The sequence below is a fragment of the Nannobrachium achirus genome (genome assembly GCF_963921795.1).
Source record: "Nannobrachium achirus genome assembly, chromosome: 16".
Lineage (NCBI taxonomy): Eukaryota > Metazoa > Chordata > Actinopteri > Myctophiformes > Myctophidae > Nannobrachium > Nannobrachium achirus.
This window is the reverse complement of record NC_137823.1, coordinates 1,301,234-1,316,215: the sequence shown is the minus strand read 5'-3', so window position 1 is coordinate 1,316,215 and position 14,982 is coordinate 1,301,234. Positions and strand designations below refer to the sequence as shown.

The 14,982-nt window shown below is 41.2% G+C and overlaps 1 protein-coding gene across 1 annotated transcript; it reads left to right on the top strand.

Moving 5' to 3' along the window:
• Positions 1–876: 876 nt before the first annotated feature.
• LOC308300340 (serotriflin-like) lies at positions 877–11,559 on the top strand (the record flags this gene model as incomplete). The annotated part of the gene is made up of 8 exons (XM_080744156.1): positions 877–954; positions 3,101–3,104; positions 3,232–3,332; positions 4,011–4,101; positions 7,789–7,931; positions 8,070–8,164; positions 9,556–9,638; positions 11,432–11,559. The coding sequence occupies 8 exons, from the start codon at positions 877–879 to the stop codon at positions 11,557–11,559; spliced, it is 723 nt and encodes a 240-aa protein (XP_080600282.1).
• Positions 11,560–14,982: the final 3,423 nt, after the last annotated feature.

Here is a 14,982-nt window from a genome sequence, read left to right as displayed (position 1 = left end):
AAATATTTGAATATTCGAATATTCAAATATCAAAGTCACTATTCAACGTTGTTCACCAAAGTCGAAATATTCGCTTATTTTTATTTTTGTATTTTCTCTTTAAAAATATATATAGTTTATAAAGCTTGGCTAGATAGGACGTCATAAGAATGAGTTGTCAATGGCCCTGGTGGATGAATTTGTTAATGCTCTATACCAAGGGTTCTCAAACCTTTTTGTGACCCCCAAAATAAACAAATTTGAACTGGGGACCCCCACCCTGACAAGCACTTGGAATTGTAGGTATTACATTTAATGTTGGGAGGCGTTGTGAGCATGTAGATCGACAATTTCCACAATGTTCGCCTCTTGCTTACTTAATATTTGACAGTTTGGCCAGTCCTGTCAAATATTCGAATACTTTGAGGTCGAATAATTCGAATACTAAAAATCACTATTCGTGAATGCCCTAAAACAAACAAACCACTTCCAGCGTCTGTAATCTGGGGAAGACTTTTGCAGGAAAATATCAGACCTACAGTGGCCGGCTATTTTCTGCTAAGATATTTAATGTAAAGAAAATAAAAAAAGACACAGGGCTCTGAGGGACTCCGCTTGACAACACGTGCAGGTTTGAAGTGGTTATGGTGCACGGTCAAAACGACCCGTCTCTAACCGTGAACGAACCTTTCCATTAAAAAAAATTGTCAAGGACATCTCTGACAGGTGGAGTGTTGACTGAGCCCTATCTACACTGTGTCCTTCACTTTGACACATACTGTACTGTACCTGTGAGTAGGAGTTCACGTGTCAGCCACAAGTACCGTACAGCACAGTGTATATATATATATAAGAGCTGTCAGGACACAGACACAGTAGCCATACTTGGATAGCACCATGTACATGCTTACCTTGCTGTTGGCCTGGGCTCTGCTGGCTGTGAGGGTGCCTGCCACCCCCGTGGCTGAGGACAACGTAAGTAATGACAACTATTAAGCCATTTAGGCCTAGAATTATTGAATGCTTTAGCTATTGAAAAATAGCAGATATACAAGCTCACAGCGCGGCACCGAGTGCCGTGCTGCGAGCTTGTAGATCTGCTATTTTTGAAAAAGTAGTGAAAATGTGTGCAAATCTTTGAATACATGTATTTTAGACGTACATTTGTAACTAAAATTTTGCTTCTTGGTGGTCCCTGGAACTAAATATTTTGAGATGGGGATCCGGGTTAGGGTTAGGGTTAGGGTAGGGCCAAATACATATAATTTTGGGGGTCCTTCACATGAAAACGTTTGAGAACCACTGACATAGTAGTCTCTCAAGAACTGACTAACTGAGCTCCAGTTAAGTGAAAAGGACCTTTTCTTTGACGATGGCTGGCCAGATTACTGACTTGCAGTGCTGCACTCGGTGCCGCGCTGTGAGCTTGTATATCTGCTATTTTTCAATAGTTAAAGCATAAAATAATGATACACAATAATGTGTACCCGTTCTAATTAATCTTATTTGTATAGCACCTTTCATAAAATGAATGCAACTGGAAGTGCTTTACAGAGCAAGGATACAGGGTTAGGGTTAGGGTTAGAAACAGAAAAGGTACAAACAATGTAACAGTGAGGCAAGCTTATAGTAAATCGCTCTGGATTAAAAGTGTCTGCTAAAATCTTAAATTCTAAATTCTAAATTGTGAAATGTAAATTGTAAAAGCAAGCACATAAAAAAACATGGGACGATAATAACGATAATTGTTCAATCGAATCGAAGAGATTTTAATTCATCAAGAAATTGTCCCCCTGTCATACACTGGGGCTCAATTTGCTTTAGCTGCTGAGCTACACATCCACTACCACTTAAACCCTCTCTGCCAATGGTTCAGAAACCATACAGGTAGAGGCCCAAAGCCAAAAGAAAGATTAGGCATTTGCCCGGGACCCAAACTAGTGAAAACAGCAGATCTACACGCGCACAACGCGTCGCTTCCATAGCATTTTCTTTTTTCTATGAAAATCTTTGCTTTTTGGGGACTGTTTTTTTGAAAATGTTTTGAAATAATAATAATTAAAAACAAAATGTTGGAAATCTAAAATGAAGGGACCCATCAAAATGGGTCCTGGGCGTTACACTATGCTGTTTTCTTTAAACATTATACCAGATCGCTTAGCCCCAAAATAGCCCAGAATAATTATGGATTCTGGGTTTCAGGAGGTTAATGAGTTGAAAGCATATTTTGACAAGTGTGAAAATATCACTAATCTTGATGATTTTTTCCACAAAAATCATCCCATGCCAAATGACAACTCCATTGCTATTTGCGTCATGCAATTATTTGGATTTTGCGACAATTGGCGTCTGCAATTATGCAGCTTATATTTAACCACCTTAAACCTTTCATTTCAGTTGGTACAAATATTCTCAAAAGTTTCCAAAATACTTTAGGGATTAGGATAATAAATAGAATGTTGACGTGTTAATTCATATCTATCTAAAAGTGTTATTAGCTTTTATTTATATTGCTTATGAATAACACTGTCAAATAGAAAGCTTTATGACATTGTTTTTACGGTATAAAAGATAGACTTATTCATGTAGTGTTTCCATATGAAGATGGTTGCATTTCTAATGAACATAATTGTCAAAAATGTGTTTTGAATTCATGCTCTTTGCAAGGTATTAACCCATTTAGGCACTAAATGGACCTAATATTTTGAGATGGGGCCTCCGTGGCCAAATACATATCAGTTTGGGGGTCCTTCACATGAAAAAGTTTGAGAACCACTGACATAGTAGTCTCTCAAGAACAGACAAACTGAGCTCCAGTTAAGTGAAAAGGACCTTTTCGTTGACGATGGCTGGCCAGATTGCTGACATAGAAACATAGGGTTTTTCAAAAAATCAATTCAAAAGACACTTATAGAATCGGGTCAAAATTCAGATTTTCACGATTTTTCAAAAATAGCAGATCTACCAGCTCGCAGCGCGGCACTCGGTGCCGCGCTGTGAGCTTGTATATCTCCTATTTTTCAATTAGTTAAAGCATAAAATAATGATACACAATATAGTGTACCTTTAATGAACCTTTCCTCTCTATCTCTCTATCTCATCTCTGCGCTGGCACCTGCAGGAGGGTGAGTAGTGTACCATTGTTTAAAAGTCATTGCAATGTTTCACATTGCACAACATTTCACGTAATGTTGTTTGTCAGAATTTCACACATTCATTCCTGTCTTTTTGTTGTGTTTGTTTGTCTTCTAGATGTTATGCTGGTCTCTAGGTCAGACCAGAGTGACATTGTGAACAAACACAACACTCTGAGGAGAGGCGTGAGGCCTAGCGCCAGCAACATGCTGAAGATGGTAAGATACTCCTTCATAGAGCATTCCATTCAGTTCAATCTTTATTTCACACTCTCTAGAAGGTCCATAGAGTACAACATACATACACAATATAAAATACAATCCAGTGTCTCACCAGCCAATCCATACACTCTCAGTGCTGTGAATTGAATATTTTTTGAAACATTTTAACAACACAAATTTTAGTTTATGGAGGCACACAATATTTTCAGACAAGGGCAGTGGTGGGAAAAGTACTTGCAATGTAAATAGAAAGTACTCTCATTTTGTTTCACAAGTTCAAAATGTATATATAACAAAAGATATATTTTGAAGCAGAACAGCAGATCGCATCATGACGAAATGTATACTGTATAGTGCTGAAGTGGTTAATGTATGTTCTGTAATGATAATCTAAATCTACAAAGTAACTGTAAAGTTTTGAAATAAATGTAGTGGAGTAAAAGTACAATATTTGATGTAGTGGAGTAGAAGTAAAAGTACCAAAAATACGTTGTGTGCTTGTAGATCTGCTGTTTTCACTAGTTTAGTACATTTTATAGATGATAAATATAAACGAACGGTTTTGGACATACAAGGTTTCCACCCGACAACGACGATATGCTATAAATATAAGGTGCTGGGAGTGAAAATTATAATGTAGGGGTGCCTAACATCCTGTGTCCTCTGTTCCCACAGAGTTGGAACAACGAAGCTGCAGCCAACGCTCAGAGATGGGCCAACGGCTGCTCCATGAACCACAGCCCCGAAAGCCAGAGGAAAATCAGCAGTAAGACCCCCTCAAAATGAGACCTTATCTTCATAGACTGGGTCCTCACTAATGCTCATTATACTGACCACTGACTCTACGTCTCATAATGTGGGATGCAGACAATGGCACTGGAATGGGGGGATAAAACACGGCCTGCTCACATATTTAGTGGGTAGTATGAGTCACCAGAAGAAATAATGGGTGTTTTTAATGAATCTATCATGGTTAAAATGAAGTTTGAAATTACAATGGGTGTTTATGAGGAGAAAAGCCAATAAGGTGTTTCCCTGTTGAAAGTGGAATATCCCTTTAAGCCTGGATCCAAGCCATCCAGGCTCCTGGTGATTCTGTGTCCAAAGATGTTTGAATATTTCATTTTATTACCCGGCTTGGTTGAATGCTTGATTCTGATTGGTCGAGCGCTGAAATCAGCTGTGATTTATAGGCGTATAATGACCGCTCCGCTCTATAATTCATCAACGGCTCAGAGCACCTGCTGCAGTCAGGATGCACTGTGTGAATTTAGTGCCGTATCCAACATGTCAGCCATGTAAACAAACACACAGCGTCATTTACAACTAAAGGTTGCTCTCAAGAATGTTTCCTTAAAAACATTTGAGGCGAGAAATAGACGGCGTAGTAACAGAAAATGGATTTATTTCATCAGGGCATATATGAGGCAAACAGACAAACAGAAGTCCTTATATACAAAGGGTTGCAGAGTTGCAGAGACCTAGTCAATCAGCACTTAGGACACACAACCAAAATTGCACAAGTGTGTGTGCGTGTGTGAGCAACACAAAAGGTTATTACATAGGGACAACAGACACTGGAGCAATCAATCAATTTACCAATAAGACTAAATAAAGAGAACAAAAATAAATTATATATAACAAAACAATATATATACATTTAACAAATAAAGCAGCAAACTTAAGGCAATGAAAAGTATAACTGCAAAAATGTACTAAAGAAAACACAATCTATATCCTCATTCAGACCTGGAGGACACAGTGCGTCCAGGGAGTGGATCCAAAATGTTCTCTCTGGTTTAATTTTCTGAGCCGATCTCCGCCTCTAGTTAGCGGTTTTATATGCTCAAGACCAATAATGCGCAGCAAACTATCATTACTGTGCATTTCTTTAAAATGTCTGGCTATTGGATTTACCATGTTGTTTGTGCGGATAGCATACTTATGCTCCGCTAGACTTGCAAGCTTATCAATGGTGCGTTGATAAGATAGATCTGTTCTTTTTTGGCAAGCGACACACTGTCGTTCTAGTGTATAATAAATTCACGAGTCAGACACACTGCCACTACATCCGATAAGCTGCCTTCCGTTTCCGGGAGAGCAAATATTGGCATCGAAGATTTATCAAATGCTATTTAATGTGTGATATGAGGGCATTGAAACAACCCCTCCTTTTCAACTAATGAGTTGATAAGCATGTCTGTTGTTTTTGGCAAGCAGCACCGTTGCTTGCCAAAATGAGTGGGACGCACTGCCACTGCTTTCAGTCAGTGGCAGTACACAGGTTTTTATGGTTTCTTGGTCTGGATATGGCAGCCTGGAACAGTTGTTCAAGTGCAGCTAAACTTGGCATTTTAGTAAACGTGCCACAATAAACAATAATGCATTGCACTGTGCAGCTGACCTGCGGAACCTGGGCATATACCATCTTGTCAAGATGGGGAGAATAAAAGTGTGGAGAATATAATTATAATACCTTGTTAAAGTGACCATTTAGTTAAAATTTGCACTTTATTTTACTGTATTTTAACAAAGAGACATTCATGGATTTATATTTAAAAGTAACTTTTATTTTCACCCCTGGACCCAGGGTATGGCAGCTGCATACCCCTGCCATACCCAATTGACGCCCCTGCTTCCAGTGCTCTCAGATAAGCTGGCCTGTGGCTTTCGTAGCATAAACAAAACATCTGGAGTGAAAGAGCAAATACTGGCATCACAGATCACAGGTCACACACCGGTGACACTTTATCAACCTCAATTCTAGTTGGGATAGGAGAGCATTGAACTTGAATTCATATAACTACTAGAGTATAGCGCTTAGACGACTTAGAGGAAAGGCCACATGACGTGACATCAGTCATCTCCATATTTGGGCATACTGAGACAGACAGACAGATAGACAGATAGATAGATAGTCTTGTTTCCTGTACCTTACAACAGTGTTTCTCAACCACTGTGCCTGGGGACCTTTGGTGTGCCCCTGAGAAGGGTCAAGTGTGCCCCTTGAAACTGCTTGAAAGCCCGACAGTGACGATATTTACACCCCCGTATTATGTTAGCCTGGCTCCAGCCAATAGACCCGCCCACTCTCTGAGTGAACTGCATCTCTTGGGTCTGGATGTGTCATATGACGTGTCTCTTGCTACCGAAAGCTTCTCAAACCGACCGAAACCGACCAATGAAATCAATGCAATGCGGAGGAGGGGCGCGTCTAACTTTTGAAAATCAACAGAAACAGTGGAGGGAGGGGTGGCTGCGTGGCTCACCAGAGTTCTTAATTGCTCCCTCTGAACTTCAAAAGGGCTCCGAACTGCAGTCATTGATTGAGCCATACAAGTGTCGAATAGCTCGTTAGTGATTCTCTCTAATCAATGAAACATCAAAGACAATGACTTGTTTGGTGCATGTCATTGAGGGGAGGGGGAGGAGGGAATGTTTTGTGTGCAAAAGTCAAACACAACCCCTCCCACCAGATCTCTTGTGATTGGTAATTTCAAATTTTAAATCCCCTCCCCTTTTCAATCAAATAGAATGGCCACAAGTTCAGACTCAAGCCCCAGCGTAGAGTCTGAGATCAGGCTAGTATTATGTTGGTGTGCTCAATGGATTCTTGGGACATGAAAAGTGTGCCCATGCAGAAAAAAGGTTGAAGCGATAGAAACGACTAGAATATAAGAAATAGCTTCAGGTTTGGACGCAGCTTAAAGGACAACTCCTCCCTACATCACTTCTAGGCTCATTTTCCTACTTATATTGATCCAAAAAGACTGTCCATGGGGTCTATTAGGCAGAAATGCTCCTGTTGTCCAGTCTCCCAAGCAGAACCCAGCAGCTCTCATAGCATAGAGTTGAGCCTATAAGCCTATCACTATGACACAAATTGTTGTGGTCAAAAGAGTTTTTATTTTCAAGAATGTGTTAGTAGTTGTCATAACAAACACATCCATGTCATCGTTGTCCCACACAAGCCATCACACTCTGCTAAACAGATGTTAGGCTTTTATGTGTTTTGCCAAGTCCCGGACAAGAAGCCCTGTGATTGGCCAGTACTGTCACTTTGATTGGCAGTTGTGCCGAATGCTCACCCCAAAACATTATTTATGAGATCGTGGTGGCTTGTGTGGGACAAACAAGGCATGGATGTGTTTGTAATGACAAATAGTAACACATTCATGAAAAAGAAAATCACTTTTGACCACAACAATTTGTGTCATAGCGATAGGCTTATAGGCTCAACTCTATGCTATGAGAGCTGCTACGTTCTGCTGGGCAAACTGGAAAACAGAAGCATTTCTGCCTAATAGACCCCATGGACAGTAATTTTGGATCAATATAAGTAGGAAAATGAGCCTAGAAGTGATTTAGGGTTGTCCTTTAAGTCCTTCTCTCTCTCTCTCTGTGTGTCTCTCTCTCCCTGTCTCTGTCTCTGTCTCTCTGTCTCTCTCTCCAGCCAGTGGATGTGGTGAGAACCTGTACATGGCCAGTTATAAGGAAACATGGGACGGCGCCATCCAGTCCTGGTATGACGAGGTGAAGGACTATCGTTACGGTGTGGGGTCTATCAACGGAGGAGTGATCGGACACTACACCCAGGTACACATGCAGTAGTCTAACCTAACGCGGACATTCTATGGCCCCGACAGATTTCATCGACTCCTCAGGCGTATCATGTTACTGTTTAAACTGTTTAAACACTGAGTTGATGTTTTATTGTGTGTTGTGTGTGTACAGTTGGTGTGGTACCGCTCCAACCAGATCGGATGTGCCATGGCCCACTGTCCCAACGCCGCCTACAAATACTTCTATGTGTGTCACTACTGTCCCCCGTAAGTACGCATACTTCTATGTGTGTCACTACTGCCCCCCGTAAGTACAAATACTTCTATGTTTACTGTCCCCCGTAAGTACACATGCTTCTATGTGTGTCACTGTCCCCCGTAAGTACACATGCTTCTATGTGTGTCACTGTCCCCCGTAAGTACACATGCTTCTATGTGTGTCACTGTCCCCCGTAAGTACACATACTTCTATGTGTGTCACTGTCCCCCGTAAGAACAAATACTTCTATGTGTGTCACTACTGCCCCCCCATAAGTACACATACTTCTATGTGTACTGTCCCCCATAAGTACACATACTTCTATGTGTACACATACTTCTATGTGTACACATACTTCTATGTGTACTGTCCCCCATAAGTACACATACTTCTACTGCTATGTGTCACAACTGGTATACAAGCTGCAATGCATTGTGAGATTCAGCAAATCTTCCCACCAGAATAGGGATGCTATCGGGTTCAAGTGCTTAATGTGATATAACATAATTATTATTTTATCACACACAGATTTGGATTTTTGTGTTTTATAACTGACGACAGTAAGGGTAGAGTATTCCATATGAGTGACCTGTTATGAAGTTGAGAAACGTGCGATCCGCATTTTAAAATGAAAAAGGTGTTTTGGCAGGATCTCAAAATGTGTTGTGCAGAGCGGGTTCCAAATGTGCCTTTACAGGTCTTGAGAGTCTACAAAAGGATTGCATTGGATGGATGGATGGATGGATGGATGGATGGATAGATAGATAGATAGATAGATAGATAGATAGATAGATAGATAGATACCTTTATTATCCCAAGGGGGGAAGTCAGTTGCCCATGGGCAGCATAGCAGTTTAAGGTTACAATTTACAAAGAACACACCGCCTCGCATCGCAAGGCGTTGTGTGCTTGTAGATCGGTTTTGTGCGACAGTCTTGTATGATGAAGCAGGGCTTTGCTTTACCAAAAGACGTACACATTTGAAACTTGGAGATACGAGGTTTCTGTCCGACAGTGACGATATTTTAGTGATTATGATGCGAGGAAAACGTTGAGATAATAACCATTTTGGTTAGAACTGACTGAAAATAACTTTGTACTTCAAGTTTAAAATGATACTAAATATTTTTTCAAGTGTCCAAATAAATTCCAAATATTATCAAATGATCTCGCGGCACCCCTGGACTGCTGTCGCGGCACCCCAGGGTGCCCCGTCACCCACTTTGAAAACCCCTGCTGTAGATACATGTAGAAACATCTACAGTACCCACAATTGCTGAAAATGTATTCATTAATGTGAGTAGATGGACGTGAAAAAAAAATAAAAATAAAGTTTTGCTGTCTCACACTCTCGGATCATATACAATCTTTAATATTTCATGTTGTGTCCCACATACAGTGGTAACTACCAGTACACCCACCCCTACAAGTCTGGACCATCTTGTGGTGACTGTCCCAACGCCTGTGATAACAAGCTGTGCAGTAAGTGACCATATATTTCTGCATGAATTTCTGCCACACCGTGGATTGTACTGTGAAGCAGTGGTGGAAAGAAGTACTCTTTTTACTGTAAATCAACACTGCAATGTAGAAATACTCTGTCCGTAATTCAAAATGTACTTTAACTAGAGGTTTTAGCAAGTTTCAGGAGGAGTTGAGAAATAAATGTGACTGAATACAATGCTTTGAGCCACAAGAGTGCCATGTAATTTTTCAGCTTAATTACAGATTTGGTTACGAAAGCACAGAATGTTAGATTTCAAATGATGTATCATTTATTGGAATTGGAAAATATATGGTCAATCGAATCAATTACATATTGATATTTCACTATTACATCAATTCAATTAGAGATGCGACGTTCGCGAACAAATCAAATCTTTTGAACGGCTCTTTGAAGTGAACGATGACGATGGGATCCGGTTCGTGGAGTAGGGAGCCGTTCATTTGGGTCGGAGCAGGGGTTTAACACAAAAGCTCCTCCTTGCTACTCCACTGAGCACTGACTGAGTACAGTGAGTGAGTGAGAGAGACAGAGAACAAGGGGAGGAGCGATTTCATTGTTGCCTGCTTGTTTTTTTTAGGTGTTGCATGAATACATAGGTAGCTTAATTTACGCACACGTTTTATAAAATGGGTAAATACAAAATTGTTATCTCAATTGTCATCAGAGGAATGTATTGCCACCTTGTGGGTTCATGTTTCAACGAATGCTTCTTAAAAATAGGTAAATATACAATGATAAATATACAGATGAGCCAAATGAGCCAGTCTTTTGAACGGCTCTTTTAACCCATTTAGAACGGGTGTGTATCATTATTATGTGCTTTAACTATTGAAAAATAGCAAATATACAAGCTCACAGCGCGGCACCGAGTGCCGTGCTGCGAGCTTGTAGATCTGCTATTTTTGAAAAATCGAGAAAATTTGAATTTTGACCCGATTCTATAAGTGTCTTTTGAACCCTTCTAAGGTTTTTGGAGAAAAAAACCCTGTGTTTCTATGTCAGCAATCTGGCTAGCCATCGTCAAAGAAAAGGTCCTTTTCACTTAACTGGAGCTCAGTTAGTCTGTTCTTGAGAGACTACTATGTCAGTGGTTCTCAAACCTTTTCAAAATGATATGTATTTGGCCACGGACCCCCATCTCAAAATATTTAGTTCCAGGGACCACCCAGAAGCAAAATTTGAGTTACAAACGTTCGCTTTGAAAATACATATATTCAAAGATTTGCACACATTTTCACGACTTTAAAAAAATAGCAGATCTACAAGCTCGCAGCGCGGCACTCAATGACCTCTGATCTGTTGTCTCTCTATCTCCGTCGCATTCACTACTTCGTCTCACTGTCTTCTCTCTGTCTCTCTGTCACTCTGTGTCTCTCAGCCAACCCATGTCCCTACACTGACCAGTACATCTCTGTCTCTCTCTCTCTCTCTCTTTCACTCTGTCTCTCTCAGCCAACCCATGTCCCTACACTGACCAGTACATCTCTGTCTCTCTCTCTCTCTCTCTGTCACTCTATGTCTCTCAGCCAACCCATGTCCCTACACTGACCAGTACATCTCTGTCTCTCTCTCTCTGTCACTGTGTCTCTCAGCCAACCCATGTCCCTACACTGACCAGTACATCTCTGTCTCTGTGTCTCTCTCTCTCTTTCACTCTGTCTCTCTCTCTCTCTCTCTCTCTGTCACTCTATGTCTCTCAGCCAACCCATGTCCTTACACTGACCAGTACATCTCTGTCTCTCTCTCTCTGTCACTCTGTCTCTCTCAGCCAACCCATGTCCTTACACTGACCAGTACAGCAACTGTCCTGACCTGAAGCAGCAGTGGGGCTGCAGCAACGCAAACGTCGCAGACTGGTGCCCCGCCTCCTGCAAATGCACCAATGAGATCATCTAAACGCCCGCCCACAGGTCCCACCTCCTGCAAATGCACCGATGAGATCTTCTAAACGCCCGCCCTCTGAATCACCACGCCGACTCCATACGCATCGCAAGAAACATTCAAGGATGTTCCTTGTTATGCAAACCCGTAGATCCAAAGAAAACTATCACTCCTCTGTGCTTCTAGAAAATAAAGCAGCATTCATAAATTACAAGACATATTTTCTCTCTTTCTGTTTCTGCCTGTTTAACCCATTACCGGGAAAGCATCTGTGTCATGTGAGATTTTAGCGTTGTTGTTTAACGTGTTGATTGCCTAGTTGAGTTCACGTGTGTCCATTTAGTCCTTGTCTATTTATACTCCCATGTGTGTCATGATTTCTGCCTGTTTGACGTTCAGTGTTAGTGTGAGCTAGCTTGGTATCGAACAAGAATCTGAAAGTGAAAATAAATAAAATCAGAACTGCACTCTGTCGAGGTGCCAACTTGCTCCTCACGCACAAGTAGGCATGGCCTACTTTTGCACAAGCAGAGCGCGCCACGAGGTGTGCACTGCTGTCCTCATTGGATGTTAATGAAGACATTACCTGGAATGCTCTTCTATAGAACAGTGAAGTCATGACGTGACTCGCTCATCCCCCGGTTCCACAGAAGTAAGTTCTCTATGGAGAATAACATTGAGTCACCTTAAATCGTCTCATATAAGCATTGCGGTCCAAAAATAAACAAACATTCTTTGCGATATTGTCGGCGAGGTGGCTCTGTATGGTTTATGATAGTCATTCACTCATATTTGATAAAGCCTGTATCTAGCGGAAAATATTACTAATTTGGCGACAGTAACATTAGCGTTTTCTCACCATCAGTTGATTCTTCATATCCATATGAGTCAAACCGCTCAGATAATTTGTTTATAATTGGAACACAGTTCTTATATGATGCAATATGAAAAAGGTCTATGGGTATTCAGAATGGGGGAAGACAACCGCAAACCAGGTAGGATATATGTGTAAATTACGGGGGCACGGTGGCGCAGTGGTTAGCGCTTCGCCTCACAGCTAGTAGGTCCTGGGTTCGATTCCCGCCGGGGGACGCTGTGGGCGCTGGCGGCGTGTTCCTCCCTCCACGTCATCAGTGCCCACACCCTAGGTGGGGTTGGCGATAGGGCCTTTCTGTGTGGAGTTTGCATGTTCTCCCTGTGTCTCCTAGGGTTGATACCCTCACAAAAACATGCATGTAATCCTGGTCTCAATAATGCCTCCCCCTGGCCAGCCGGGGCGCCTGATGGAGGGGAAAGGAACTGGTTGGAATATCGTGTTCCTTCCACGCGCTACGTCCAAACCAGGGAAATCTCCACTGTCAGGTGAAAAGAAGCAACGTGGACTCCTCATGCATAAGGAAGCATGAGGTCAGTCCGTTGTCTCCCCAGACGCGGCAGAGGGAGAGCAGAGCCCAGGATTACGTAGGCAATTGGCACTGGGTGAAAAAATGGGTTACAAAATTGTGGGATAAAAAAAAAAAAAAAAGAAAAAAAAAAAGGATGTGTAAATTACGTCACACTTCACTACTCTATACCAAACTCTGCTGACATCACCAGTGGCATCACCAGGAATGCTGGTCCCTCATTGGCTGTTAATGATGAGACACTGACATACATACACATACATTCCCAGAATCCCATCCATTTTCAGAAAAAGGGAGACATCTACATACAGACACCCTACATACATACCCATCCCATTACAGTACTTGCACGCTCTGCTTAAGCAAATAATAATGGCCTCCACCTCTGATAGTGGTAGTAGCAGCGGAATGATGGTTCAGGTATTGCGTGTAACAACAATTGAATCCTTTATTAACAGTTTGCAGAGACATGCACAGGGAAGTACAGTACAATACAAGGTCTGCTAAAAGGATTTTGCCAAGAAAGCCTATGGCTTGTTTCCATTGGGGTCCTGTGTACTCAATATTGAAAACAGTTATTTTGCATTACATGCACTCCATCACACCAGGAAGCATGGATGCATGTGAATGTCGAGTGTTGTTAACGTCACACTGCTGCTTTCTGAGACAATACCGGTACTATCGGACAGAAACCTTGTACAGTATCTGCATAATTAATGTTTTTGCGCCGTAAATGAATGTCCAATTTCGTCATATTAACAATCCTTCCGTGCCAATGATGTCTCTTGACGTCTTTTTTCAAAGGGCCCCCTGTGCCAATGACGTCATTTTTTTCTTCTTTTTTTTATTGAAAAGATGTCAACATGACCTGAGATCAGAGAGATGCTTTTCTCTGTTTGTGTGTTGGCTCCCTCGTGTGGCTGCTTGAGAGAATGCGCGTTCATGCTAGTGGATGGATTTTTTTTTTAATTCATTCAGCTCTATCTCTGGAACCATTAATTTTGTCCGATTGACAAAATTATTTTTGTCACTGAATCACAACGACTGTGTCTGTTTCTGTGATCGATCAGTGGGCCCCCCAAAAAAAATATGTTTTCATTCAACAGTAAAGAAAAACATACAAAATCTTGGCACATCTACCTTGGAGCCATTTTTGCTTTTGGCACAGAAAGAGTTAAAGTAGCTAAAATCTCCAATCTTTACAAGCTCACAACGTGTTGAGATCAGTGGTGTAAAGAAAGTACTACATTTTACTTTAAGAGTATCAATACTGTAATGAAATACAACCAAAGTATTGGTATCAAAATATACTTAAATATAGCAGATCTACAAGCTCACGATGCGTCGCATCGTGACACATTGTGACCTTGTAGATGGGCTATTTTCAAATGGACAAAATGTATAGGCCTATTAGGGCTGAAGTGATTAATGTGTGTTTTGTTATAATAATCAAAATGTTGGCTAAGTGTGTCTGTGGGTTTCATAAAGGTTGAACTAATGAAAAGGATTACAAATAGCGTGTGATTAAACAACTACGCATAGCTACATACGATTATGGACATACAAGGTTTCCAACCGACAGAGACGATTATATCGTCATTGTCGGGTGGAAACCTTGTATGTCCAAAACCGTTCGTTTTGCATTTATCATTTAAAAAATGATTTAAACTAGTGATTTAAACGGTGCGAGGCGTTGTGTGCTTGTAGATCTGCTGTTTTCACTACTTTTGTGCGACGGCCTTGTATGATGAAGCAGGGCTTTACTTGCCGAAAAAAGGTTTACATTTGAAACTTGGAGATACGAGGTTTCTGCCCGACAACGACGATATGCTACTGTATCACAGGGTGAACAACAGAATGCCATTGAAGTTACTGAAATTCTTGCCGTTGTCATAAATCCATTGACCTTTCTCTAAGAGGACATTGACTTCATCTCCCTCCTCCAACAGCACTGTGACACCGTTAGCAGTATTGTACTGGCCATCCTTATTATAGCCATATGTGACCGCAAGCACTTGTGCTTTGTTCTTGTAGA